The sequence below is a fragment of the Lampetra planeri genome, chromosome 3, assembly GCF_965212315.1.
Source record: "Lampetra planeri chromosome 3, kcLamPlan1.2.h2, whole genome shotgun sequence".
NCBI classification, from domain to species: domain Eukaryota; kingdom Metazoa; phylum Chordata; class Hyperoartia; order Petromyzontiformes; family Petromyzontidae; genus Lampetra; species Lampetra planeri.
In genome coordinates this window covers 3,319,856-3,347,447 of record NC_136109.1, presented here as the reverse complement: position 1 = coordinate 3,347,447, position 27,592 = coordinate 3,319,856, and the positions used below count along the sequence as shown (strand labels likewise).

At 46.5% G+C, this 27,592-nt stretch overlaps 2 protein-coding genes across 4 annotated transcripts in view; both read left to right on the top strand.

Moving 5' to 3' along the window:
- LOC144736570 (small ribosomal subunit protein eS17) overlaps nucleotides 1–27,592 on the top strand; it is a 184,736-nt gene that overhangs the window by 72,480 nt on the left and 84,664 nt on the right. The gene's annotated exons all lie outside the window — the stretch shown is intronic.
- Nucleotides 1–27,592, top strand: part of LOC144736516 (uncharacterized) — a 66,864-nt gene that overhangs the window by 33,898 nt on the left and 5,374 nt on the right. For all 3 annotated transcript variants that reach the window (XM_078619072.1, XM_078619064.1, XM_078619079.1), the window contains 12 exons: nucleotides 1,249–1,279; nucleotides 1,737–1,823; nucleotides 2,985–3,101; nucleotides 4,507–5,307; nucleotides 6,084–6,206; nucleotides 12,618–12,686; nucleotides 13,744–13,824; nucleotides 17,103–17,210; nucleotides 17,333–17,499; nucleotides 18,609–18,714; nucleotides 20,896–20,958; nucleotides 23,729–23,766. In XM_078619072.1, coding sequence (XP_078475198.1) covers nucleotides 1,249–1,279; nucleotides 1,737–1,823; nucleotides 2,985–3,101; nucleotides 4,507–5,307; nucleotides 6,084–6,206; nucleotides 12,618–12,686; nucleotides 13,744–13,824; nucleotides 17,103–17,210; nucleotides 17,333–17,499; nucleotides 18,609–18,714; nucleotides 20,896–20,958; nucleotides 23,729–23,766 — 1,791 coding nt within the window. The remainder of the gene's footprint in view (nucleotides 1–1,248; nucleotides 1,280–1,736; nucleotides 1,824–2,984; nucleotides 3,102–4,506; nucleotides 5,308–6,083; nucleotides 6,207–12,617; nucleotides 12,687–13,743; nucleotides 13,825–17,102; nucleotides 17,211–17,332; nucleotides 17,500–18,608; nucleotides 18,715–20,895; nucleotides 20,959–23,728; nucleotides 23,767–27,592) is intronic.

Here is a 27,592-nt window from a genome sequence, read left to right as displayed (position 1 = left end):
TGTTTCGGCTACAACGCAAGCAGCCGTCTTCAGGTGAAGAATGAGACACTACCAAGCTAGGAGCTTATATATAAAGGGTTGGAGGTGGAAGAGCGCCTTAACAAAAAGAATGTGCATATGAAGAGGAATTTAGAAGTTACAGCAGCAGATGTTAGTGTAAATGCGTTTGGTATTACCTTAGAGTCGCGGCATCTCTTCAGAAAGGTGAGAGACTCGATTAGCTGAGCCTTCTTATCACGGAGCTTGTTGAAGGATCTCAAAGTTATGTGGAAACCCTCCCCGTAGAGGCGGTTAAATTTCGATTTAAAGCTTTCGTGACTGCAGGGATTCATCTTCTTGGTTCTTTCGGTAAAGTCACGTAAGCTTTAAATCGAAATTTAACCGCCTCTACGGGGAGGGTTTCCACATAACTTTGAGATCCTTCAACAAGCTCCGTGATATATGAAGGCTCAGCTAATCGAGTCTCTCACCTTTCTGAAGAGATGCCGCGACTCTAAGGTAATACCAAACGCATTTACACTAACATCTGCTGCTGTAACTTCTAAATTCCTCTTCATATGCACATTCTTTTTGTTAAGGCGCTCTTCCACCTCCAACCCAGTTTATATATAAGCTCCTAGCTTGGTAGTGTCTCATTCTTCACCTGAAGACGGCTGCTTGCGTTGTAGCCGAAACGTCGTGAGAATTATTTCATTTTATTATGTTTTATTTTTATTATTTTATTACTTCCCTTCTACATGACTTTACCGAAAGAACCAAGAAGATGAATCCCTGCAGTCACGTAAAGTGCCTTGAGCTAAGGTGCTGTGGAAATATAAAATAAGATAAGAACGGTGGGGCACTCGACCCTTGTCATCAGAGTAGGGCTTCAGTGAAGTCACGTGGGTACCTCCAGACGTCGGCTCCAATCACAGCCTTGGCGTCCACCTCTGCTTGTGATTCATTGAGAAATCAGGGGCAGGGGAAGCTGGTCAAAGACACACATCACGCAGCGTGTTTTTGTTTGTGTCAGTTGCGTATTTGCTGCATGGTGGATGTTTCATGAACTGGCAGTAAATGGTATTGAGACCATAATCGTCACAGCACATGCTCAAACTCTGCTCACATCGAGTAAATGTGTGTTGTTGTTGCCGCTGTACTGTTGCACTTTAGAGTACTGTAATGAAACAAGTATTTAAACTGTGGGTTAGATAAGACCTGTTTTACCTGCACTCACTGTGTCTCTGTGCTGCATTTTTTTGTGTTTAGGGAGTACAGACAGTCTTCGAGCTGGGGGAGTGTGAGTATTGCATCAGCCTGCATGACACATTACTGACGCCTAACCGCTAGCAGTCCACCGATGGTCCCTGGTAGCGGTGCCGGCTAGCGACGGCTTCTCCGTGTGCCCGTGCGAAACTCCACATGGGCTTCGCCAGGAGCAGCGGAGGCCGTGCTTCGTGCCCGAGAGCGTTGGCATTGACAGTGTGGAGTTGAATGCAGCCGGGCATGGGTGCCTGCCACGCCAGCCTCTTTGTTTGTCTCGTGGGCTTTAGCAAAGGGCTGCCATGGCACCAAGTGGAAGCCACGTCGTACGATTGTCCGCAGTGAGGCAGTGTAAATGACAGATAGAGAGCACGTGATTATATTTGTTCATATGCACCACTCCCAATGCATTTGATTGACTTGCGGGTTGCGTCGCAACTGCCTCACCATGAGAACACGGGATCTTTGTGCGTGTGTTATGTGTGCGTTCGCAGTCCAACTCCATCAGCCCTGGTTCATTTGCAACAACTGGAGGGAGAGGGCAGGATACGAGAATGAACAATGACATCGATGCCATCAAGGTTCAATACTCATCACAAACACAGTTTATGACCCTCTACTCATATCAGATGGCTGAAATAGTTGTTTTTGTGAAATAGAATTCACAGTGTGCCCTGTAAGACAACTGATAATCATATAGAAGAGTTGTCCAATGAAGTCACATTTGACGCTTTCTGTACATCATTAGACCTCCTTTGCCAGTACCAAAATGTTATCAGAGTGTGTTTTTTTATTGCATTTTGACCACACGTATTGTGGTTAATGCACACGTGATTCTTTGTAAAAAGGTTTCAGTTTTGTTTCCAGAAAAAAGGGGGAAAACCCCTATTATTATTATTATTATTGCTTTTTGTACAGTTTAATTGTTGTCTTGGCACACTGGACATGAGATGGACTGGAGCCTGATTGGCTCACTTGCTCTGTCGGTGGGGCTAGCGCCATGACCTCTGGACGCCCGTGCCCGAGTGCCCTCTGCACTATCCAGCTGCTGATTGGTTGCTGGGGTACAGTGCACAATTGTTCAATGTCCATTCCACACGGTGAACTGTGGCCAAAATATCCACATGATTCCTGACGGACTTAGCTGCAGGAATCTACGCCGCTGGGTGCAATGCTGGAAAAAGGTTCCAATCCAAAGTTTCGTTCAATTGGCCCATTAATTATTCATTTCCACGGCCGTCATGAGCTGTGCTGGCAGTGTGGTGTTTGCACTGGACGGGGCCGAAGAGCACTACCCTCATACAGCGCCAAGTGCTGCCTGCGTTACGATCCCAATCGGTCCACCAAGCCGCTGGCCCAGCTCACTTCACAGGCCGTGCCCCACGCTCAGAGCCAGGCCAATCCCAAAACCAGTTCGTGATAAATAAAAAATACAGCTTTAGTCGTTATGAAAGCTAAATATTGTACTTGTATATACTCTCACCTAACATATACCTGTGATGCATTCGTTTGAAAATGTACTTTTCTTTAAGATCACGGAGATAGGAATACAGCATGGAGATAAGAAATAGGAAGGATGAGTAATTTGCAGTGTGAGGACCTAGGCCCGGGCCGTGATGCTGCTGCACGGCCACCAGTGCCCTGACCCTTGCGTTACGTCTGACCTTGCAAGTGTGACCTTGTCACATTGTGTGACTGTTAGTGTCGTTGACATCACGGTTGCATTTATACTTGGTGAACAGGTGGAGCTTGCCAAGGCTGAGGCAATGCTCGGGAGCATGAACCAGCCAAGCGCGGTCAAGTCAACCTACACATCAGAGTCCTCCTCGAGTAATGGGAGGCCGGATGCATTCATAGAGGTACAGCTCACCTTGCTAAGTGTACACAGCATACACACAGATCCATTTACATTCACAGGCATGCATACAATGGCACTCACAGCAGTACAGATTCCTCTGAGCATGCATACCTTGACGGATATGTACACAACAAGAACAACAATAGCCGCCATTCCACCCCCAAGTGTAGGTTGAGGTCACCACAGCGATTGTGCTGGGCTGGGTGCACTTCCACACCTCACATGAGGTGTGGAAGGATCGCTCCTGGCAGGAGGTCATGGGGCAGACCCAGGTGTTGTGGCTTTACTGGCTGAGATGACTGAAATATCTGGATGAGCATACAAACACACGTTATCATTTACATAAATCCCTTACTACTTTTTGCTGCATACACACGAGCATATCATGAGCTATTTTGATAACCTCTTGAAGAAACAGATTAGCGCAGATGATGAGGTGGATTTGTCATCAGCTTCTGGGTTGTACCTCTTGTCCGTGGGTAAGTGTGGATATTAATAAGAAGAACCACTTCATGTATTATAGGAAGATCAGCAGATCGATACAGAGACATGGATAATAGGAAGAGCAGCAAATAGGAGGCTTGACAGAGAGTTTTACCATACAGGCAGACCACTCTTAGCGCAACCCCGTAGAATGCTGATTCGTTATAGTGCTTGTTCTCGAATTTTTTTGTTATGAATAACTTAAGAAAATAAACAAATCTACAAAGCGCTTACGAGTGAGAACAACGTCACTGGCCGAGGAAATGTACCCGCCCCCATCATTCTCTCAGCTAATGAGAGCGACGTACGCTGAGCCAACCAGACCGTGATTCGTGGTCACGATTTCCTTAAGAAATACATTTTTTCGTTTTGCCGGGTGAGAACTCACGAGACCAGGATAGAGTTTTATGTTCCACCTAAGAGAAACCTCACCACAGAAGTTTAGACTGAGGGCATCAAGAAGATGCGGAGTGCAGCAGCTCCAGCCTTGTCTCCCACCGCTGCCTTGTGGGAGTACAGTAGAATGCACTCTTAAGTGCAGTACATAATACTAAATGCTGTCAAAATAAATTATTATTATTTATGAAATAATGTTCACCACCTGTATTATTTTTGCTGTTACCAATACCCCAATGAAGCCCTCATATATTGCACATGGGAAAGAAATAACGATGTTGAGAACGCATCCCCATATATACACAATGGTAGAATGACCCCTTTTGTCACCAATTAGATAAGGGCTCCCTTGTCCAGGAACGCATCTTGAGTGCTAAGTGAAGTCTGTCTGTATATGGGATTTGTAAACCGTGCATGAGGTGGGTGTAAGCACAAATCCATTTGTGGTAGGCCCCAAAAGCCTCAAACCACACCTGTGAAGCACCTGAAACCCTGCGTACGGATGACTGTGTTTGTTTGCATCTCAGGAGGAGTTGAAGAAGGTTGGGTCGCTGCTGCAGAAGAATAGCAGCTCATCAGAAACGTTTTCATCATTTGGCTCCAGCCACCCGTCTTCATCCAACGGCTCAGCGCTCGGCTCGAGCTTCGCCTCCGGCAGCTTCCAACCCAATGCAGCCGGAAAACCAGCGAGCAGCAGCTCCTACTCCTTCGAGTACCAGGGCGGCGCAGCCTCTAAACCGGCAGGATCCACCTACTCCTTCGAGCATCAGAGCAGCGCGTCCGCTAAACAACCGACCACCGAGTACCAGAGTAGCGCAGCAGGGAGACCAGTAAGCAGTTCCTACTCCAGCGAGTTCAATAGCAGCTCAGCAGGAGCAGGCCCAGTGAACAGCTATTCCAGCGTTGAATATCAAAGCGGCACGTCCGCCAAACCAATGAGCACCACGTACTCCAGCGAGTTCGAGAGCAGCACAGCAGCGAGACCAGTAAGCAGTACCTACTCCAGCGAGTTCAATAGCAGCGCAGCAGGAGCAGGCCCAGTGAACAGCTATTCCAGCGTTGATTATCAAAGCGGCACGTCCGCCAAACCAATGAGCACCACGTACTCCAGCGAGTTCAATAGCAGCTCAGCGGCAGGCCCAGTGAGCCGTGCCTACTCCAGCGAGTATCAAGGCAGCGGAGGCAGCGCAGGCGCCCTGAAGCTTCCGTCCAGCCAGAATGCGGAGTCATTCAACTGCGGCCTACAGCAGCAAGTGCAGCAGAGCAGCAGGGCTGAGATGTCCCAGTCAAGCCAACAGCAGCTCCTAAACAAGCAGAAGGAGATCGAGGTGAGAGGGGCTTGTGGTTGAACGTTCTTACTCCACACAGATCGCTGTTCATTTTGCAATGCCTCAGTAGATAAGAGTCTCCATTAGCTGGCAGCATATGCGTGCGGGAGGAGATATGGTGCAAAATAATGCACACCAATGTGGAAGATGCTCACAATGTACGTGATTACTTCCACGGCTTATCACGTCTTGCAGGCTAAATTCAGGAATATATATATACTTCAGCATGGCTATGCCCCACGATCTAAAAGCTAAGCCTGTTGTCATATCTGCCGCACAAATAAATAAGCATCTGGTGTGTGTGTATATATATCATGTTTCAATTAATCTTTCCAACTTGAATTGTGAATCGTGGTGATCAGTGGTGGCGGAGTGTGTAAGTGCATCCAAGCAGGTAATTGCCATGAACCAATATCTGCCCCCTATTGGCAGTGGTTCCACGCAATGCATTGTCCGTCACTGAGTGAATGTTTAATCTGATGTCTTGATGATTCGAATTCATCTACAAGCAGTCTACACATTATGGAGCCGTGCGTTTCCTAGAGCGCAATGGCCTCTTGCACCGGTCTCGCCTGTACGTTTCCCTCCGTCACCACTAATAGTGATGTCAGAGGCCTGCATCGAAGTCTACGAGTTTCATCAATGCAGCGGCCTCTCAGTCAGCGCTGGGTGCAGCGGCGTCACAGTCAGAGCTGGGTGCTGGGTGCAGTGGTCTCAGGGCTGTGTGCTGGGTGCAGGGGCTGTGTTGATGTCGTTTTTTCTGTTTTTGGTGGCAGGCGGAGATGGAGCGACTTTATTCTGCTGTGAAGATGATGGAAGGCGGCTTTCCTCGTGACTCAATTATCGTGACGCCCGTCCAAACCAGTGGCAGCAGCAGCAGCACCTCCTGGGAACCGAATGCAAGTCAATAACACACACACAACATTACATTTAGTGTTTTGAATTTTTTTTATATTATAGCTACATACATAATCCCTGGCAGGACTTATACAATAAACATCTGCCATTCTTTATTAATAAAATCTTCTTTGCAATGGACTCATTCAAATCTTAAAGTGGCTGCGCTGCTCAGCGCATTTTACAATCTGATTTACTTTACATGTTTGTTTTATATAAAAGAGAATCACTCTGAGAATTAAGTTGAAACAAAGCGTGTTTGGCTTACAAAGTAAATGGCAAAACCCGCCTTGATCACAGCAAAGTAACGGAGGGGTGCCCATCACAGGTCCCTTCACCAAAAAAACGCCTTTTTCCCCAACGTGGAAATTTGTGGATAATTGCCATCACTTCAGGGTGATGGCTCAAATCCGTAAGGAAATGTGGCGCTTTCGGAGACCACTTTGTGGATAACTCAGAGCCGCGTCCGAACACGGATTGCAGAGGAGGTTGCTTCTTGACTCCTCTGGACTGCGTCATGGCCGCGGACGATTAGAGGCAGTGGAACTTTACCTCGGCGCGGCCGAACGTGATGCGCCTTGACCACCACCAGCGTCGCCATCGTCCACGCCGTCAACGGGGTCACGGTCAGCCTTGGTATCCGCTGCTGGTTGAACGCCTCTCCGTGCTGTCCCCATCCATCGTAGCGCTCTGATGCCACAGTCCGTCTCGTACCTCCACGTAGTTGGAGTTCCAGGCAGGAAAGAGAGATGGTGTTCTACGCTGCTGTTTTGGTAGATCAATAATAAACAATGGGGCAACCATCGTGAACTCTGTACTCTGCAGGGGGTCGATTTTCTCACGTTATGCTTCCTCTTTACGAAATAAAAACGCGACTAAACAAACGGCAAATCTAAATAAAGAGGGAATCTCAGTTTCAAAAGCCAAAGGGCTTTCTGGAGCATTGTTTCAGAGCAGCGTTTGTTTAAGCAGCGAACTCTACATCCGTGCCTCATTAGCAGCGTCCTGTGTTTCCAGTGACCTCAACGAACAGAGTGACCCCGTTGTGCATAGACGGCTCCTCCAACACGAGGCACCGCATGCGTGCTTCTTCTGATTGCCTCGTGTTCGGCTGCTGCGAACGTGCAAAGCTCGCCGCTACGTGGAGCGAATCGCATGGCCCGGGGAGATATATTTTTTTGCTCTGTGCTGATAGAATATGAGGGTCACGGCTGCACACGCTTCGTGTTTGATCATTGTGTGGACCACGCTCACTCCCTCTCACATGGCCCTGACAGTGCCAAGTCTCCCTACTCTCTCTCTCTGTGTCTGTTTGGAAGAAAGGGCTATTACACAGAGCATCAACCTCCAGTTTACTTCCTATTGTGGGTATTACTTTTTGTACAAAATACTTTAATGTTTACTTTAATGTGGGGGAGCGAATATGAGAAGGCTTTGTTCGACATGACTGTGTATTTTGAAGAAGCGAAGTTGCCATCCATTGGCAGCTCTGATTTTTACGTGAATGCGTTTCATTTTAATCTACGATTTATCATCATTTGAAGCTTTCGTGACTGCAGGAATTCATACTCACTAGAAAAAATAATATCTATCTACCTGACTTTACCGAAAGAACCAGAGAGAACGATTTATCTATTTTCTCATTACCGCATTGTGTCATAAATTTAGCAAAGTGCAAATATCCAATAGAGTAATTTTCTTATAGAATGCACCTGTGTTTCGTGCGGTATATCCGTCGATGACAAAAATAATCTACATAAAAATTCCGTTGTAGTCCATCTTAGCGAGGCCACTCAGTGCTCCAGACACGCACGTGAATCACTCAGTCCTGCTGCAATACATTATCATGAAAAAAAACCCCATTCAGTTCGTAATTCCCTTGCCTTGATTTTGACGTCAGATTGATGTGGTGATTACACTGCACATTAGCGTCCTCTATATATAGGCAGAGCAAGGACGGGCATTGTTCTGCAGTGGCTATAGACTGCTCACCGAACAAGAGTTGCAGTTTTCCAAAGCTGCTCCGGGTGTTTATCAAATGGCTGCGAAAATGTCTTGTACGATTCTACCAAGAAATATCCGCATGTGCAGCGTCTTGCGGTGTTGATTGCTCACCGAATAGGGCCGTTGGTTGCCTAGCTGCCTCTTCAGGTAGCTTGATATCGTAACCACACCCCGCTAAGCTGCGCTGCATGCAGTGCCGGATTACACTGGTCAACACACTTTTTCTGGCATAAGGTATTCCAACGGTTTTAAGGTAATTTTGGGGTGCTGATTCCAAATCTATAACATCAGGTTTTTGAGATATCAAATATTGTGTTTTCAATAAACACTGCAGAAGAAAAATATTAAATAAATGTGGATATCTACATAAATTGATATTATAAACACACTATCCTAAAAATACAGCACCATATTTGAACACTAAAGCAGTCACTGACTCGCAACAACTTGCAATCATAAGTGACAGAGTTAATTTCGGGTAAAATCAATGAAAATGGGGTATGCCGATAGCATAAAAATGATGTGATAGAACAAATCTGAGCTCAGATTTGGAATCAGCACCCTGAAATTAGTCTAAAACAGCTGCAAAAGTCCAGGCCAGAATTTTTTTTTTTTTGACCAGCGTTATCCTCGTAGCAAAAGTAGCTACACATGCTACGGACCCCGCACTTTCAAGGGCCCCGCGTTAAATGCTTTCAAGTTATCAACGCCGGTTCAGTGATTCTGCGCTTGCTCTATTACTATAGTACTATACTGCATTCAACTTTTATGTATAGCAAATGAAAAAATACAATTACTTTACTAAGCAAGTTAAAAATGTGTGTTTTAATATTTGTGTTTTTATTTTTATTTAGGGCCCCTTTATAACATGTGCTGCAGGCCCCACACTAGCTTAATCCGGCACTGGCTGCATGGAGTCAGTGGTTCTATTTCGCTGCTCTGTTGGGGTACGAACAAAACATTGGCCGGGTAGCACCGTGGCGGGCACGTGCGACTCGGAATCGTGCGGTTTGCCGGTCTAAATATCCGCGCTCAAGGAGAGCTGGCTGCAGCTTGCATGCCACATCGCAACAGTGCTCTCTGCCTGGGATTATTCACTCTGATTTGGTTATCAGCGATTGCATAAAATAATTTCATTTTTGCAAAAAAGGGTCAATTGTCCAGAATGGGTGTCAAATCACACGTTACCTTTGAACCCAAGACTCTACCCTGGTTGTTGTGGTGAAGCTTACGTTTCCTACCCATCCCTGAATATAAAAAGCTATTTTCACACAAAGCACACTCATTTTAGAATTAACTTAATCTAAAATTAAACTTTTATCCCTAAAATATCGAAGGGGATTGACTTGGCTTGTGAACTTCCTCGGGTAAGTCAGTGGTTGCTATCCTCATGGAGAAACTGGCCCCTTGCATGGTAACGTGGATACCAGCAGTAATGGGAACTGACCTAGGGCCCTTGGGCAGGGGGACATCGTGCCGTGTTCCGACGATTGTTAGAACCAGGCTCTGCCAGCCCGGCACGGGGCCGGAGTCAGCAGCACCGTCCCCACGGTGGACGAGCGGCCAGGCTCTGTAAGGTCGGCACCCCCCCCCCCTCCTGATCCATCCCTCCTGCTGCTCTATCCCCAGGGGAGGGATTCTGGGGAGTCAAAGTAAGTAAAATACAGATAGTCCTCTACTTACGATGGAGATGCGTTACGACGACCCCATCGTAAGTCAAAAATATCGTAAGTCGAAGATGGCCTAGCCTACCTTGGAGTCTTAAAGAATGGTGATAATTTAGCAAAACAGAGCAATTTACAATATCGTACTGTATAAACTATATACTCTATGTATTTATTAATTACAATACTGTATTGCACAATAAAATGTAAAGTAAAACAACAAGGTAAATTCTTAGCCTACCTATATGAACTGCAATTTAATAGAAAGTTTTTTTCAGGAAACAATCCTATCTGCTATAAAAACTTTTAACATGCATTGAACGTATCGTATCGTGGTAACCCTAAAATTAAATCGCTAAAGCTACGTATCACACATGCATTGAACGTATCGTAACGTATCATATTGTACTGTACTCACTAAGATTCTGTCCGTCGTCTGCATACTTGAACGATGTTAGGTTGTCGATGGCAATTTTGTCGTATCGCTATCGCCATCGTAAGATCGTCATATCGTAAGTCGGACCATCGTAACTCGGGGACTACCTGTATGTACATTTATTCGGTGCAGTCGTGGGTGACTGCGATCATCAGCTCGCTGCACTTGCCAACCAGCTCCGTGGCAAGGTGGCTGTAACCCCGATGTGAACCCAGCCTCTCAGCGCTGCGCTCTAGTCCATGGGCCACCCAGCCACTGCCTCTCATTTGTATTTTAACATTTTAACATAATTAATTTTCGTGACTTTTCCCCCCATATTTGTTCAGATTAAATATGCACTTTTATGGTCCATTTAGATGAGACGTTAAAACCTTCATGATTTTCTTGGATTTTATTGATTGACAGTATAGTTGTCCACATGTGTAAATATAAAAAAATATCATAATAAAAAAAAAATGTGCCCTTTAGTGAGGGACATCCCTGCAAAACTCAATAACGTAGGGCTTCCCAGCGTAAATAATTTTGAAATGCATGAATAAATGTTAAATTGTAATTTTGTCCTGATTTAACCCTCCACTTTACATTCCCCCGTGGTTCCACGCTCACGGAGAGCTGGCTGCAGCTCGCATTCCACATCGCACACTGCTCTCTGCCTGGGATTATCCACTCTGATTTGCTTCTCCAACACCGGCGATTGCATAAAATAATACAAATTTTGCAAAAAAATGGTCAATTGTAAATCCAGAATGTGTGTGTCCAATCACAATTGTTAAATCCTTTGTTGCGGTGAAACTTACATTTCCCACCCATTCCTGAATATAAGGATGTGTTTTTTTTTATCAACTGATATTTTATGTCGTCACGTTTTGACGGACGCTTGTGTTGCGCCCAGAACGTCGTGATTTAATTTATTTTATCTTTTACCTACGTGACTTTACCGAAATAACCAAAGAGTATAGTCACGTTCTTATTAAAACGGGTGATCCATGGACGCTTCAGGAAGATGGCTTCATCAAGTGACCGTGCTCAGCCTCACAATTGTTAAATGTGCCAGTTGAATGTATGTTTCCTTGTCCCTCTCCCGTCCTCAATCGTCTCCCGGTGCCTCTGGCATTGCGAGGGCCGTCAGTGAAACTTGCCATCGCTTCCCTCCCTTATCCCTCAGCATCCCCTCTCAATCACTTGTTGACATTTCTCTCCGCTCTCTCCTCCGTCTGTCTCTTTTCCCCTACCCTCTAATGTTCCTCGTTTGCCCTGCGACATTCCCTTCTGTCTGCAGAAATAGTCACTAAAATACACCGATCCATTTAAAATTAAAATATTCCATGCTGACAGGTGAGGCCCACAGCGCTTTCTAGCTATTTTTCAGTAGCGACCTGGCCTCTAATGATAGCTCAATAAAGTGGCTTAGCACGTGGAAGTTTATTGCAGCCAAATACTCTAAATACATTCTCTAAATGCATTCTAGATTTTTTTAAATTTCACCTACATGACTTTACCGAAAGAACCAAAGAGTACTCTAAATGCATGTTTCTAAATTTGGAGGGGAAACCCCGAGGACCCAGAATTAAATCCACGTGACCACTGGGAGAGAGGCATGCAAAAACGACCTTCCGTATACCAGCCCAGGTAGTAAACATCTCGCCACCATGGCGCCCATTCACAGCGACCCGACTCATTTCTACTGACACTGGCCTCGTGTAGTACGTGGTCAGTCACAAGTGACTTGTGTGCCGTCGATTGGCCAAGGTGGCACAATTGTGCGACCCCCACGTTCACCTGACGAAGCCGGAGTTTCTTTTTGTGGGGTCTCATCAAAGACCGCGCGCGCAACAATAACCGCGAGATATGCGTAACCTCAGCCGACGACGCATCATGGAATGTTGAAAGCAAATCACGCCGGCTATGTACCAGGAGAGCGGTTATTACAATATATAACAAGTGTATTGTAATCATGTAATAAGTGGGTAAATGTGCTACCTCTGGCCTTGGTGTGCTCGCAATAATGGCCATTGCCTGAAACGCCGTGGATTATTCAATTTTCTTTTTGAGGCCACAGGTTTATTGATGAACGTGTTGAGGTTTTTTTGTTCTTGTTTGTGCAGTGCACCACTGCCAACGCAGTATCACCAAATAATGTGTTGCGCAGAGCCCTTTGAATTCCACTATTGTTTTTCCTACAATGTCTCCCTACTATTGTAATGGGGGTATCCATCGATGGCCCAGCCTGTGCGTCATGTGACTTGGGCTGTCGTGGAGGCAGCTCTAACGTGTTTCACCGATGTGATTTGTTTTTGTGGTTGAAACAGATTTCGGTGACTTCCAGCTCCTCTCACTCTTTGCAGTCTCTGCCGGAGGAACGGAAAGAAGAGCTGGAGGTGAATGGGAACGCAGGGCTACGATGCCCGTTGACATCTCTTGTTAATCCGGGGCATTTTTATTCCACGTGCAAGATGACACGTTCCTTATGCTTTGACGTCTGTTTGGAAAAAGAGACCACCTCATGCATCATTGCACAAATACTGGACTGTAGTGGTGGCACATGTGTAGAACGTTCACTCCTTCATATTAATGCACTTTCTATACAGAATTCAGTCTGTGGATATTTGCTGTTGATAGAGTCTTCGTTGCTTAAAGATCATGAGCATTTTTGCCTCCTAAGTCATGTGTAGGATTGCTGGTGTGAGGTCATAGAACAGACTCCATTGTTATGGGTCACCAGACTTCAGTAACTGGCCAAATTCAAATGCTTTTACAATCCCGAACTCTGCTTAATATTGTGAACGTTGATCACATGTCTCCTGTTGTTTCTGGAGGGTTATCGATGACAGCTGCCCAGCAGCGCCATTCGATATGTTACTGGGATGCTGCCTCCTCCACAAAAGCCAATCTGATACCAGCTGCCCAGCAGCGCCATTCGATATGTTACTGGGATGCTGCCTCCTCCACAAAAGCCAATCTGATACCAGCCAGCAGCAAGTCAATTTAGCACCACGTGTTCTTGTGCTGGATTGATCTCCACACCAGTTCGTCTCCTTCGTCCACCCACATTTGTTTGGGTATGTGATGGCTTAATATTCAGGCTACACAACCCATCGGCACAAGTTATCTACCGACAACTTTGTCCTAATCGTTTTCTCTGAATCCTGTCCAGATATTTCCGGTATCTCTGAGCACACAATCCATCCTAGATGCACCAAGAAGACGCATGATTGTGGCCAAAAACATTTCAAGTGTTGTAAGGCAACTTACATGTAGACAAACACAAAAGTCACTTTCTGGAGTCGTTTAATCCACACAGAGAGACCAGTCATACATAAGACCATAATGTTATGAAATCTAAATGTGATACTCGTGAGTGTGACTTTAAATCGGTGTACTTAGTGGCACGCGTTTCTCTCTCATCTCAAGTGAATCTTAAAATGTCATTAACAGGAAATGAAACCCAAGGCCGTGAGCTGGGCTGATCTCAAAGCCACTGGTGAATTGGAGTCGGTCAGCAGAGAGGAGATTGTGGTAGGTGCCACGGGACCCCGCACTGTCTCTGCGCAGAGCGTACAGCAAAGACAAAGAGTTCCGATTCATCTGCACGGTTTTGGGACACGATCTGTTAGTGAGCAAAGACAAAGATCCCCTGTATAGCCTTAACCAGAGGTGTGGACTCGAGTCATGTGACTTGGACTCGAGTCAGACTCGAGTCATGAATTTGATGACTTGCGACTCGACTTGGACTTGCATAACAATGACTTTGTCCCACCTCTGAGATGTGGACTCGAGTCATGTGACTTGGACTCGAGTCAGACTCGAGTCATGAATTTGATGACTTGCGACTCGACTTGGACTTGCATAACAATGACTTTGTCCCACCTCTGGCCTTAACAGACTGTAGGGGCAAGTGCTGTTAGCGAGCACCTATAAAGGCCGGCACGGCACACGAGGGGGTGGGTGGCCAATACCACGCCCGGCCGCCTTTGTCTCCCTAGCGGCGATGTTTACACATCGCACCAGGTACTCATTTGAGGCTGAGTCGACCTAGGGGAGGCCCGGGATCGGTTCAGATAATCGTCACCGGTGTTCGCCTTGAGCGGGAATCGAACCCGGGTCGCCGGGTTCGTAGCGCAGCGTAGCGCTAACCGCTACGCCACCGCTCCGATTCATCTGCACGGTGTTGGGACAAGATCCGTTAGCGGACATAGCACACACACAAACATGTTCACAACCAGCCATAGCCCCTATCAAAGCAGCACATTAACAAACAATATTGCTCATCTACACGCAACATGCGGTGCGGTGTACCCATGCCCGTTCAGTATGCATGTATGCGCGTGCACACACGCTGAGGGTTATTGTGACCGGGTATGTGTTTTTGGTTTCATTTCAGTTTTGATGCGTTAACACCCCGAGAGCTTTTTCAGAAATTACATTTTGACATCAAGCAAACGTTTTGACAAGGTGACACGTATTGTTGTTCCAAATGTAAAAATAATTGAATTGGTTTCGTTTGTAAAACATGACAAGTTCCCTTCATGCATCCCAGGCTTCCAGTGTCATCTGTGTTATAAAGCAAACGCTGACGTTCAGCAGAAGCATGACTTTGAAATCGCAGTCATAATAGTTGTCATTGGCATAAGCAAAACATTTATTTTACACTAAGCACGCTCGTTTTCGAATTCACTTCATCTGAAATATAACTTTTATCCCTACAATTTAAACTAACTTGAATGTCCCCAAAACAAAACTTGGGTTAAAAGTTCTTCATTATAATACGCCTGGTCAATAAACAAGAGAAAAGATAGAAACCTGAAAAGTAAATCCAGTCATACCTTGTTAAAAATCGCAAATGCAGGAAGCTGTCCAGTTGCCTCTCCTATGCTCTGATAGTTTGCGAAAACTGTTTGAAACGATATCTGCTAAACTTCTCTCCACTGATAAGGGATGAATCTGGGTCTTTAATTATCGACGTAAAATACGAGGCCAAGCTTTTTGGCGACTATTTTTTTGACAAAGTTGACTTTGATGACCAAATAACATCTCATTTCTACCGATTCCTTCCCACAGTCAGATTAAACACGTTTTGAAATTACCTCAAGGTCCTACTGGTCTCAAAAGAGGGTGATCGATACCATGTCAATAATGATCACCCTGTCACCTTGACCTCGTTAAAAATCTAGACTTGAAGTTTTTGTGACTGCAGGGATCCATACTCTTTGGTTCTTTCGGTAAAGTCACGTAGGTAGAAAAATAAATTAAATCACGACGTTTCGATTGATGATTGCTTGTGTTGCAATCGAAACGTCGTGATTGATTTTATTTTATTTTTTACCTACGTGACTTTACCGAAAGAACCAAAGAGTATTGACCTCGTGACTTTACAAAGTGATGGGATATATCATCCACGATCAGCTCCTACGTCACTTGCAGTCATCAGCGATTCTGAGTGATCATCAGTCGAGATTCCATCAAGTATAATCTACAGGTTTATGTATCTCATGTGTAGAGCTCAAGCCTTTAACAAATTTGAGAGTGACTGGTCAGAGTCCTTGACATTTGTAGAGTATTTTGGTCGTGTCTGGCACTGCACACCACTCTCAATGCTATACCATTATTTGGAGTCTCCTCTGCAAGTTCGGATTTCTAGCTTTCTAACTGAGAGGTCAATATATGCAGTCGTTGAAGGTTTGACACCTTCACAATAAGCGCTGGAATTGTGCTGGTCATGTTCAAGGGACAATACCGCAGTCAATGATGATATTACGTAAGGATGGCACTGCCACAGTACCTCCTGTTTTGTTTAATGATGATGTTCTCATGCAGAGCGAAACCATTCACCTACTTGGCACAACAATCTCACCTGAGCTGTCATATAATAGCTGTACTACTAAACTGGCTAAGGGAAGTATTGAAAAAGTGTGGTTTTCTTGTCCATGTCAAAGCCTTCTTTGACGATGAACAATTATTACTACTGCAATTCAAAGCGCAAATTTGCCTGAAGTTGAAACGCAAAGCGGTCCGATTAATGATCCAGTGCTGACTGGGTCACTCCATTCACTCACTGGCAGTCGGTCATCTCCTTATAACTCTTTTCTTGCTACTACCATGGCTACTGTTCCCATGAACCTAACTCTGAATCCTCCGCCCATGACGAGGACTCAGCCAGACTGTGTCATCCGATGCACGCGGTGTTCCACCGCTACACTGCAGGTCCAAACGCTTCTCTTGCAGATTTATTCCTCCCACTGCTGCACTTGGGAATCCCCTCCCTGTGTCCATTTTCGCAAATTTGCATAACCTTGGCCAATGTTATAAAATCTCATCTGTTACACCTCAAACAGTGCCGTTTCTTACTATCCACTTAGCATTTTGAGCCTTTAGGTCTATTCCCAACAACTATGACTTTTGTTTAAAATACAAACACAGATCCATAACCTCAATTCCTAACCTCAATAGCCCAACATTTTGAAAAAAAAACATACACTGACATACAGTCTCTGCTAATAAACAGTTCGTGCCGATTCTGTAAATGTTCGCACCTCCGATTAGCACGGTTGGCTACTTGTGGTTGGAAGGAAGTTTAACATACATACACATATCCTGGTACTGAGTATACCTAATCAATGGAATTCACTCACTTCTCATTGTAATCACATGTGAACCCTGTATTCATAATACTCCATTCTGTGCCTTGAAAAAGCGGTGCCAGTACTGGGCAATGATGATCGGTCGAGTGATGTCCATGAGTGGGTTGTGGACGCGCAAGAAAAACTCGCCCCACTCATGCCGCTTCTGTGCCACAGGAGAGTGCCATGACCAAAACGACCGCCATGCCAGTTGGACTCTGGGACTTCACACTGCCGCCCGCCTACAGGCCTTCGAACACGTCTGGCAGCAGCGGGAGTGCACAGGCAAGCAACCCTCACATGCACGTCGTGTCCATTGTACGTGCGTGCGTGCGTGCGTACGCGCGTGTTGCAAGAGCCCCCCCCCCCCTCCCGCAGTGTCTCACCCCGTGGCCACCTCCCTGCAGGCGGAGGGGCAGCACGCGAGCGAGGCCTCGGTGCAGGCCACCTCGTCGGGGGCGCTCAATGCCGGCCGTTCGTGGGCAACGTCGAGCGGCTCGACGAAGCTCGACGCCTTCGGAGACGCGGACCTGACCGCGGTCGGCGATGGCTCGCACGGGGCCAAGTCCGAATGGTGAGACGCTTTTCCCCTCCTGCGTCGTCGGATCTCGTGGAGCAGCCACAAGAGCTACGGTTTACCGTTCAGTGGCACCAACGTCGCCACGGCTCTTGTGCCAAGCTGGGTACCTGTTGAGGCGACACAGAATGATGGAGGCTCGATTTTAAATAAACCACTTCAAAATAAAAGATGTAAAAAAAAACTAAACCCCTGAAAATAAAACAATAAGAAGTCATTTGGCGTGAGATGAAGGTGGCTGGCAGACGCATCACGATGTTACCCTACCAGTTCCCGCCTGCTTCCCTTTATCTGCCCCACTTTGCTCGTAGCTGTGAGCCGACTTTTTATTTCCTTTCTGCACCTTTTGTGGATGCTGGAGGCTGCCCATGCCATCAACAGGTGCCGAATTTGACCATGCCAGGTACCCTTCAGCGGCGAGTGTGCGGGTGTCGTGGACAAAGATCCACCTGGTCGTCCCCCTAGGATGGCAGGGCTTAGAGGGCGGCGTCATTGCACGCCAGAAATAACGACGCAGCCGCCTAGCCCGAGTGAGCAGATAGTCTGCCGTCTGCACAGAGCCGCAACGCGTTACTGCGCAGACCGAGAAGAAATTCGCTACCGAAAGAGCGGCTTTCCACCAAAACCACCACCTACTGCGGCTTTCCACCAAAACTTGCCTCAACGAAACGCGTTAATAGTCACATGAATCATCGTAGCTTTCCAATTACATTTGCGGCCCAAGTAATGACATCGATTGCCACTGATGTTCTGATCGAGATGGTTGTTACTTTTTGGAGCAGTTCGTGCACTCGGATCAATCGCAATGCTCGGCGCAACACGCTATCCACAAGACTCGATTGACTAAAATGCCCTCTCCATAGGGCTCTCTAGATCTCCCCCTAGTGGGGGGCTCTTCTACCAGCAGTGATGTGAGCAATACATTGCAGAGTTCACCTTGAACCTCGCCTTTTCATGTCATCGTCAATAATGCGGGGAGTTCCCAATGCCTTCGGTACACATTCAGGGGTGGCGATGTTCACCGTGAGTTGTAGCACTGGCAGAGGAGAGAGACGGATTGAATCCATTCGTTTCTCAATTAGTTCTCTGCCCGTGTTGGGGTGCAGCTGCGGCAGGGTTCAAGCAGAGGCAGCGGCCCTGCGGGAGAAGGTGCAGGGCATGGACGAGCTGCTCAAGTCACAGTCCCGTAAGATGATGGTGCTGCATAAGCAGGTGAGCCGCGGGCTGCTCCACCGCACTGAGCCACACGCAGCCTCTGTTGCGTGTGCCTGCCACTGGCGTGTGCACGCCTGCCACAGCAATGTCCTCTGTTGAACCAGTTTGCGGCTTTTTGAGCTCTACCTGCCTGATTTTCCAACCTCACAGTGATTTGGTGAGGTTTGCTTAACAAAAGGGAAATTTAATCTCTACGTTTGTGATCCTCAAACAGTGTAATGCTTAAAATAAGTATAACCCGTAAAAACAAAGTTTTTCACTATAAATCCTTTATATGCGTGGCGGCTAGAGTCCTCTCGTCCTCTGGCTTGAGATGGCTGCCACCTATGGGTCAGATGATTGTCTGCCAGCATTAAGCAATTGGTAATTAAATATTTTAAAAAAATTCCCTAAACAGTGTAACATTTTGGAAAAAAAATTTCACGAAAATTAATTGTCACGCACAACGAGTCTGTGTGGAAAATGTCAGCTCAATTGGATCACAGGAAGTGGGTTAAAAAACGACCGAAAGATTTGCACGGTCGTAAGCAAGCAAGCACGCAGGCACGCAAGCAAGCAAGCGAACTTAATATAAAGGATTTAAAAACACTTCTGTCGCTGACAGCATCACCCGTTTCTTCTCGTATCCGTCGCCTCGGCCTCCGCCTACCCTGTAAATTGCTCCGATTTACATCATTTCAATATTCGGCGCACTTTTCAGAAACGCATCCTCGACGTAAACTGGGATATTGCCGTATTGCACCATTTAAAGATAAAGTAAAAAAAGGCATATTCCAGATGTGGGGTTGTAAACCAGCGGTGCTTCCACGAGGAGCGGGAGTGCTTGTTTAGCCGGGACAGACCGGTGGCAACCATGCTGAGCGTAGGTGTGGAACGTCACCGCAGACGCAAACGACACGGGGCGCGGTGCGCTTGTGTTGGACGTGCAAAGTGTGCGGGGGTGGACCTCGGCTCGTTCAGCAAGCAGCTGCGCGTCCTGCCTGCAGACCGCCCCAAGTGTCACTACGTTGCAAATGTGACTACGTTACAGATGGGTTAGGATGCCTGCTTGCAAGTGTGTATTTATACAAAGCTATATCTAGAAGTAATATTGTACTTTTATAATATATAATATACTTCTGTATATTATATACTTTTTACTGTAGTACTACTTCTTATACATATAGAAGTACTGTTAAACACGCTTGAATATATCATCGCTGACATGACAAAGCATGCCAAGATTGTTATTGATCCAAACATCACTTGGATTTATTTGCTTGAGCAGAATCCGTGCAGGATGTGCTCTCGCGCACGCCCAATTGACAAGCACCCCATGCCGACTGCACTTCATTCAACGTAACATTGACAGACTACAAAACCTGGCTTGCGTGGACAACCAGGTGATCCAGGAAGGGTATTCGTCTCTTGTAACAGATACTCGTCATCTGTTGGTGAATACAGCAGTCAGTGTTGATAGCGAATGAGAAGGTGTGGACGGATGATGCCATCGACATAACCAATGGCCACTGGCGGAGCCAGTGGGGGGGGGGGGGTGGGGTGGCACGTGCCCCCCCAATGATCCGATCGAAATTCCTAATTTCGATCGGATCATTAGGGTTTATTAGTAATAAATCGGCATTTTGCGACCCCCACTGCCACTGTGTAGCATATTATTACGTGCCAGGGACTCTATGAGATGATTGGACAATAGTCTGAGTCCATAATTGGCAATAAGTGACGGCAAAGCAGTTATAAGTGACTCACAGAATTGTGCGCAGTTGCGTATACAGTACACACAACTTCCCTGAAGGCATTCACCTTCAGCGAGCGCGATACCGATCACACACGGTTCGAATTCGACCCTCGATCGATGGCTGCGCCATCGCCGCACACGCGTCGAATAAAAAGCAAGGGACAAGTCTTACTTACTAACAACTCCTCTATCGTTTTTCATTGCTAGAGGGGTTGCCCCCCTACCTGAAAATCCTGGCTCCGCCATTGCCAATGGCCACAGTCACGGTTAAAATTATCTCCAAGTGCCAACACAGTCCCTTAAGCGTTATCCCGTGCCTCTGCTGATAATAGAAGACGACATATGTTTGTGCGTACAAGGCCGCAAGCTGATAATGATTGTAATGCTATTTTCGAAGCATGTGCTGAGGGTATAAACTGAGGACTGTTCATCTGCCCCATCAGCTGGATGAGAAGGAGCAGGAGAGCGTGGAACTTCGGGCGCAGCTGCAAAAGCTGCAGGCGCAGGTGAGGTGGGGAATGATGGTGGGGAATGATGGTGGGGAATGATGGTGGGGAATGATGGTGGGGAATGATGGTGGGGAATGATGGTGGGGAATGATGGTGGGGAATGATGGTCGTGACCTTGCATCGGTCTCTTCGACCAAACACATTTTGAAAGGCAAATTCCTCACCCTTAGCATCACCAAAGCTCGATTTAACTGCAATTTGCGAGCTCCAATTTCATCAATCCCAGTTCTTTCACAGTACACGCATTGCACCAGCTCTCTCCTGAACCACTGAATTACCGATGATCACCTAACTGGAAGTGCAGTTTCATAAATAAACGGCGTGTCTCCTCCACATATCCATCTCCACATAAATCCATTGAAAGTATTTCTTCCACCAGCCATCAGCCGCGTGGCCTTGTGGGAGTGTTTTAACAGCATTGTTTCAGGACAGGCAGACTATGGACAGGTTTAACACGTAGGGTTTCGCGACCAATATCATTGTACAATTGACAAGCTACAATATCATCCATAATAGTTTTTTTTTTGGTTAGATCGCGTAAAATGTACGCGTAAAATGTAAGCGCTCTAACCCAAAAAAACCTCTTATGGAAACTATGGATCGGTTTCGACACACATTATTTCATCAGCAGAGTCAGGCTTGCTTGCACTGCTGATCTTGCAGGCAAGGACCCTTTTTGCAATATGGGATTCAATGCGGTTCTATTAATAATATAATTTTATATTGTAAATTTGATATTGTAATTTTGTGTCAAACTGAAACCCGTATCATAAAGCGAGGGTCCTTGCTATATGAGCGACAGTTTACCAGCATTGATTCAAGCAAGCCTGACTGCTACTGAGACTTTAAGTAGAAACCGGTCCAGAGTCTTAGCAATTGGTGCAGAAACTATGCAGTCCTCGGAAAGTTCAAATCAAATCAAAGTTTATTTTTCATATGCACAGGATACAGCCAAGTGTGCGCAGTGCAATGAAATGCTTACTTGCAAGCTCTCCTCTGAAACGGTGTAGCAGCTATAAAAAACAAAATATTCTATAAATATTCAACAACTGCAATAAGAGGACAATATAATACTATGTTAAGTTGAGTGGTTTGCAGGAAGTATAACCATGTTTTTTTTCAAGTGAAGACGTCAACGTGAAGAAGACCTTGTCTGATTCTTGTGCTAGTTATGTTCTCCACAACAACGCTCATGATTATTTTGAGTTACGCTTGCGAAGCAAAGCTTTCGTTGTTGAAGTCTATATTTTAACGAACTTGAACTTGCAGTGGTTCGAGAGCCTTGAAGTGAAAGGGGGAGAACCTGTCCCCCCCCCCCCAATTTCATGGAGGCCAACTATGTCCCGATTTAATTTATTTCCGCCAGTTCCGTCTTAATTCCAGCGACATTTTGATTGGCCACAGAGAGTCCCCTGTGATGTGTGTGGCGAAGGTCAAATCTACCCCATGCTTCTTCACCTCACTGGGTGGCTGGGGGAACCAGAGCTACTGAATCAGAATATTGATTTATACTGGAGGAATCCGATGAACTACAAAGCTCTTTTTCACAGATGCCCAGTACATCTACTGGGGGCTTGCCTCAGAAATGTTGTTGGTTATGGGGGTGGTTGTTGTGGATGATACTTCACCACGATGGTCGGTGCGGGTTGGTCAAGGGAGCACACGTGGCTTGCTCTGCGTGGTGTGGCTGCCCGAATCTGCCACAGCTGCTTGAGTCTTCAAGGCTCTCAAGATTCTTTGCCACCAGCAGGCAGTGGCCCCCTTTGAAAACAACACCATTAATAGCCAACGGCAAGATGGATTGATTATACAAAACTCAATTTGATTTAGAAACGACAACATACGAATGTGCCCAACGAAGACGGGTTTCAAGCATTGCACATCAACCACCATCACAGCACGGATCGGAAACAACGACGCTGACCATTACAATGGAAGGACAAATTAGTGGCATAAAATTCTTGGTTCTTTCGGTAAAGTCACGTAGAAGGGAAATAATAAAATAATAATAAAACATTTAATAAAATTCTCACGACCTTTCGGCCACAATGCAAGCAGCCTTCCTCAGGTGAATGAAATAAAATCGAAATTTAAATCGAAATTTAGTGTCATCAAATTGACGATGGAAGCAAAATGGGCTTGGGCAGAACACACTGCGAGAAGGGAATGATGACGGATGGACAGGTCTGCTGATGGACTGGCCGCCAGAGGGAGAGAGAATGCACCTGGGAGGAGGGTGACCTCAAAGGAGACAGAGAGGCGCAAGGGTGGTTCCTGTGCGGGAGAGAGATGCCAAGCCGATGGTGGCGTCGAGTGGTAACGCGTTGCCATCGAGCGAAGGGGCCTTTGCGTGTCTCGCAAGCTTTGGGCAACCTTTAGATCGATTTGGCCAGTTTTCAGTCAGGCAAGTCCCTGATGGCACTACAACTTTACACAAAAGGCATATAAATCCCTTATAGCATTAGAACTTTATACGGAAGTCAATCGTTTACGGACAACATTCAGTGTTGCATTTAAAGTGGCTGATTTCAGTAGAATTACACAAAATGAAGAACTGTCGTTTGTCCTGTTTCGATTTACTCGACGTGAGCCTACGCCCTTTGTGATTAATTCACTGTCACGTCGTGCCTTGACGTCAACGCTGATCACGGTGCTGTGAACGCAACGTGAGGGAGCTGCGCTTCGCCTGTTGTCACGACGTTGCTAATGGTGGTGGCGCGCGTGTCTTCTCTCTCTTCTTCACCCGTTGCTGTCATGGCGGGAGCAGTCCTCGTCCTGGAGTTCTGGCCACTCCACATCCATGCGGTGAGAGACTCCTCAATTGTTCTGACGAAAACTATAACGAAAAAAAACTTTTCTTTTCTTTTACCAGGTAAGTCCCACTGAGCTGTATTGCTCTTTTTTCAGAAATGACCTGGCCACAAATGATAGCTCAACGGAAGTGGCTTATCATGTGGACATATATAGCAGCCAAATACTCTAAATGCATGTTTCTAAATGTGGAGGGAAAAACTGGAGGACCAGGAGAAAAATCCCTGCAAACAGGTATGAGGGCTGGGATCAAACCCACGACCTCCTGCATACCAGGCGAGGTAGTCATATCACCACCATAGTGCCCCAGACCTGAAATCCACCAGCGGGCCAGATAACATGGAACGAGAAAGTCTGAATCGATGCAATATGTACCAATGTAATTATGAATTATCGCAAGAGATAAAGTCGTTATGGAACCAGATTTGTACGCAGTGCTTCAGATACACGCGAAAAGGTGTGATTCGTAAGCAGCAATGCTAGCCACAAATATTCTGCCGAGTCCCCGCAAGGGGCTGTAACAGCAGCTACCTGCCTCATGCAGGTGAGACGTTCCTTTTTGCCCCATCAGCCTCTGCATGAGATATCTGCCCAATCATGGTCAGCCTCAAGTATCACACATTGGGTTACACCACTGAGTGAGCGCGTGTATGAGAGAGCGAGCGTGTGTAAGTATGACAGAGCGAGCACGTGTATCTATGAGAGAGTCAGTGCGTGTATGAGAGAGTAAGCACTCGTGTAGGAGTCGTTGGTCCATCAACACCAACACTTGCAGAGAACGAACACTGTTGTTGACGGCCAGCATTTTCATCCCCGGTGCCCCGAGCCTTTGCCTCACACCCCCTTCCTTACACCTCCCCTCTCCTCCACTCCTCTTTCCCGCCAATCTGTACCTTTTTGGGGTTTTTATTGCGCCCTTCTTTAATGATTTCACTGGGCGTGGTCCCCTTGTCCCTTACGTGACCCCCACACTCAATCCTGGCCACGTTTCCCACACAGCCTCGACACGTGTGCATTCAAAAGGATTGCGATGTCTCATTCGTGCCTATGTGTGTGAGTCCACGCGGGCGTTGGTGAATGATATATATTGGCGAAACTCCAAAACTTATTTCGCTGCAAAATGTCAAGGACATGGCAGTTCAGCAAACGGATACCTGAACCCATCTGTGCGTACATTTGAGTGATATCATCTTGTATTCGTTGCATTGTGCACGGCATTCCTGTTTCTTACCACATGCAAATCATTTAAAGTGGCATTGATCAAACATTTGAATGTAGGCTCCTGCAAAAAAAAATAAGCTTGAGACTCGGATTCGCTTGTATGGATAAATACATCACATTATCAGCAAGCGTAGCATCATCACTCAGTAGCAGCAAGATTAACGATGATCGTCTTCACGTTGGTGGCATCACCATCTCTCTCTCCACTCAGACATGGGACATTGCCTACATTCCGACAGGACTCTTATCGTCGAACCCGCCACGAGCGCTCCTCATGACCGCTGTTAACTGTGAATAATCATTGGTAACAGAGGAGGTTTTCTAAATAAGATAATATATGCAGTTAAGAGGGTTGCAGATAAGAGGAGCGTAATTCTCTCCAGATGCCCCCTTTGGGAATGCAACACACGAGGTGCGTGCACGCTACTCTGGCTGTCTCTTTAGTTTGCGTGCGGCGCTGTTTCACGTCCTCGCCCAATGCAGAGCTCCATGGCAGAGTAAAAGAGGAAATCAAAAGATGGTACGAATTCTGGCTCATTTAGTCGCACGGTTTGACTTTGAAAGGGTACGGTTTAACACGTAGGCTTCCGCGACCGAATTGTAAATGTTGTGGATTTACACACCGGTGTGCTGGACTAGTAACGAGTTGTTGGCATGTTTTGTTTACGTGGCAAACCTTACTAATTTGCTGTGTCAGGTGGTGAAGGGTTTAACGACACATTTATATTTACGCGATCTCACCCAAAAAACGTCTTATGGATATTAAATGGTACGTATGTTGAACTTCTTTTGCACCATACACAGCCAACCGTGCTAATCGGAGGTGCAGACGAAGGACAACAAACTAAACACAAAAATCTGTTCTAAAGAAATGAGTTTTCAATCTAGATGATTTAAAGGTGCATAGCTCCAGTGGCTTCCTAATATAGGGAGGAAGAGCATTCCAGACGGCCGCAGAAGCGCATCTGAAAGCGCACGATGCAGTGGCCATCATTGTTCGATGGCCAGCCAAGTGGAGGGGACTCAGAGGCTGACGACTAAATGAGTACAGAGCCATGGTTTTAGCCCCGATTGTATCCATCTCAGATGAGAGAGATTTTTGTCTGGAGTAAAAGTGATTCTCGAAGCTCAGTCACTGACACCTACATCAATATAATTTGGTATTTAATTTGTTAAATTTGATCTTGGCATCGTTTTTGCAGATGCATCAACTTGTCTTGGCATGGTTTTGGAATATGCATGCCAAATAAAATAGCCTCGGTTAAAACAATTCACCCATTTTGCAAACGGCACCTGTAGGGTTTTGGCGGAGTGGGAGTGACTGTTGACGCTGATGGCTGTCTGATGCATCACCTCATCTCGTTGCTGTGCACCTTGACATTTGTCACGGACACAATATGAATACGATTTGTTTCACAATGCACCCTTCCCTTAGTTTGTAAGGAAGCAAACAAAGATTGGGCTTCTGTAGTGCAAGAATTGTCTTCATCATTCTCGAATACAGCTCACATCGCGTTCAAGCATTACCAAAGTATGGCAGTTAACAACCTTGACCTTTTCACTTATTACAGCATGTCTAGAAGGTGGAGTGGTGGCGTAGTTGTTCGGGTGTTGTGAAACCAGCGACCTGAGTTTGATTCCTGGCTATGGCTATGCACGTGGCCTGTAACTCAGCGCTGTGGAGGCAGTGGGGGTTGGTGGACCGCACAAACGTTATGAAACTCCCCATGGGTGTCGAGGTGCCATGCCTTGACTTGCCAAGAGAATGCGGTACAGCATCAACTTAGACTCCACCTGCTCCATCTGCATGGCATAGATTAGTGCCTCCTCTGTATGTATGCTGAGCTTCTTTCACACCGTACATGGCCAACCGCGCTAATCGGAGGTGGTGTTTTCTCCGGGTGCTCCGGTTTTCTCCCACGTGCAAACACTCATACAGGTAGGAACAACAGTTCTACACTGCCCACCAGGGATTATTTGTCTGTCGTGTATAGCCCCTCCCAAACATCTACGCTCCCGGATTGGTTGAAGTGCGTCACGTGACCGCGAGCTTTCTGTCGTACACAAATGCGCTGTCCAACCAAGTTCCTACCTGCCCACTTTGAAGGAACGTGTTTTATTGGACCGATACCACCCTAATATACAGAGGACTGGAGAGCTTTGGAAATTGTTGACGCCGACACGCACCGCGTGGCTACCTTCCCGCTTGTCTGTGGTTCCTCGCACCCGAGTCGGTCTCGCTGATCGAGAGCGAGTGGACACTGCGCGACACACCGCGTTGCAGTTTGATGCGAGTATTTTTTATTATTATTATTGCGAGTGGTGAGCGATCCCTCACCTGGTCCCTGGGTCCCCCCTCCACCAAAGTGCAATGGCGAGCATGGAAACGTGCGGTCAGACAACCCTGTGTCTGTCACCGCGTGTGGAGGCCTCCGACCGGCAATGGATTTACAAAGGGCTCCTCTACATCATGGCATTTAATCACCTCATCTTCCACACACTCGATTTCTCTGGAGCATTTATAATTTCCAATTAGTTTGTATTCCTTCGTTAACGGTGTGAATGAGATACGAAGATGTGCTCCTGCAGCAGGGTGCCA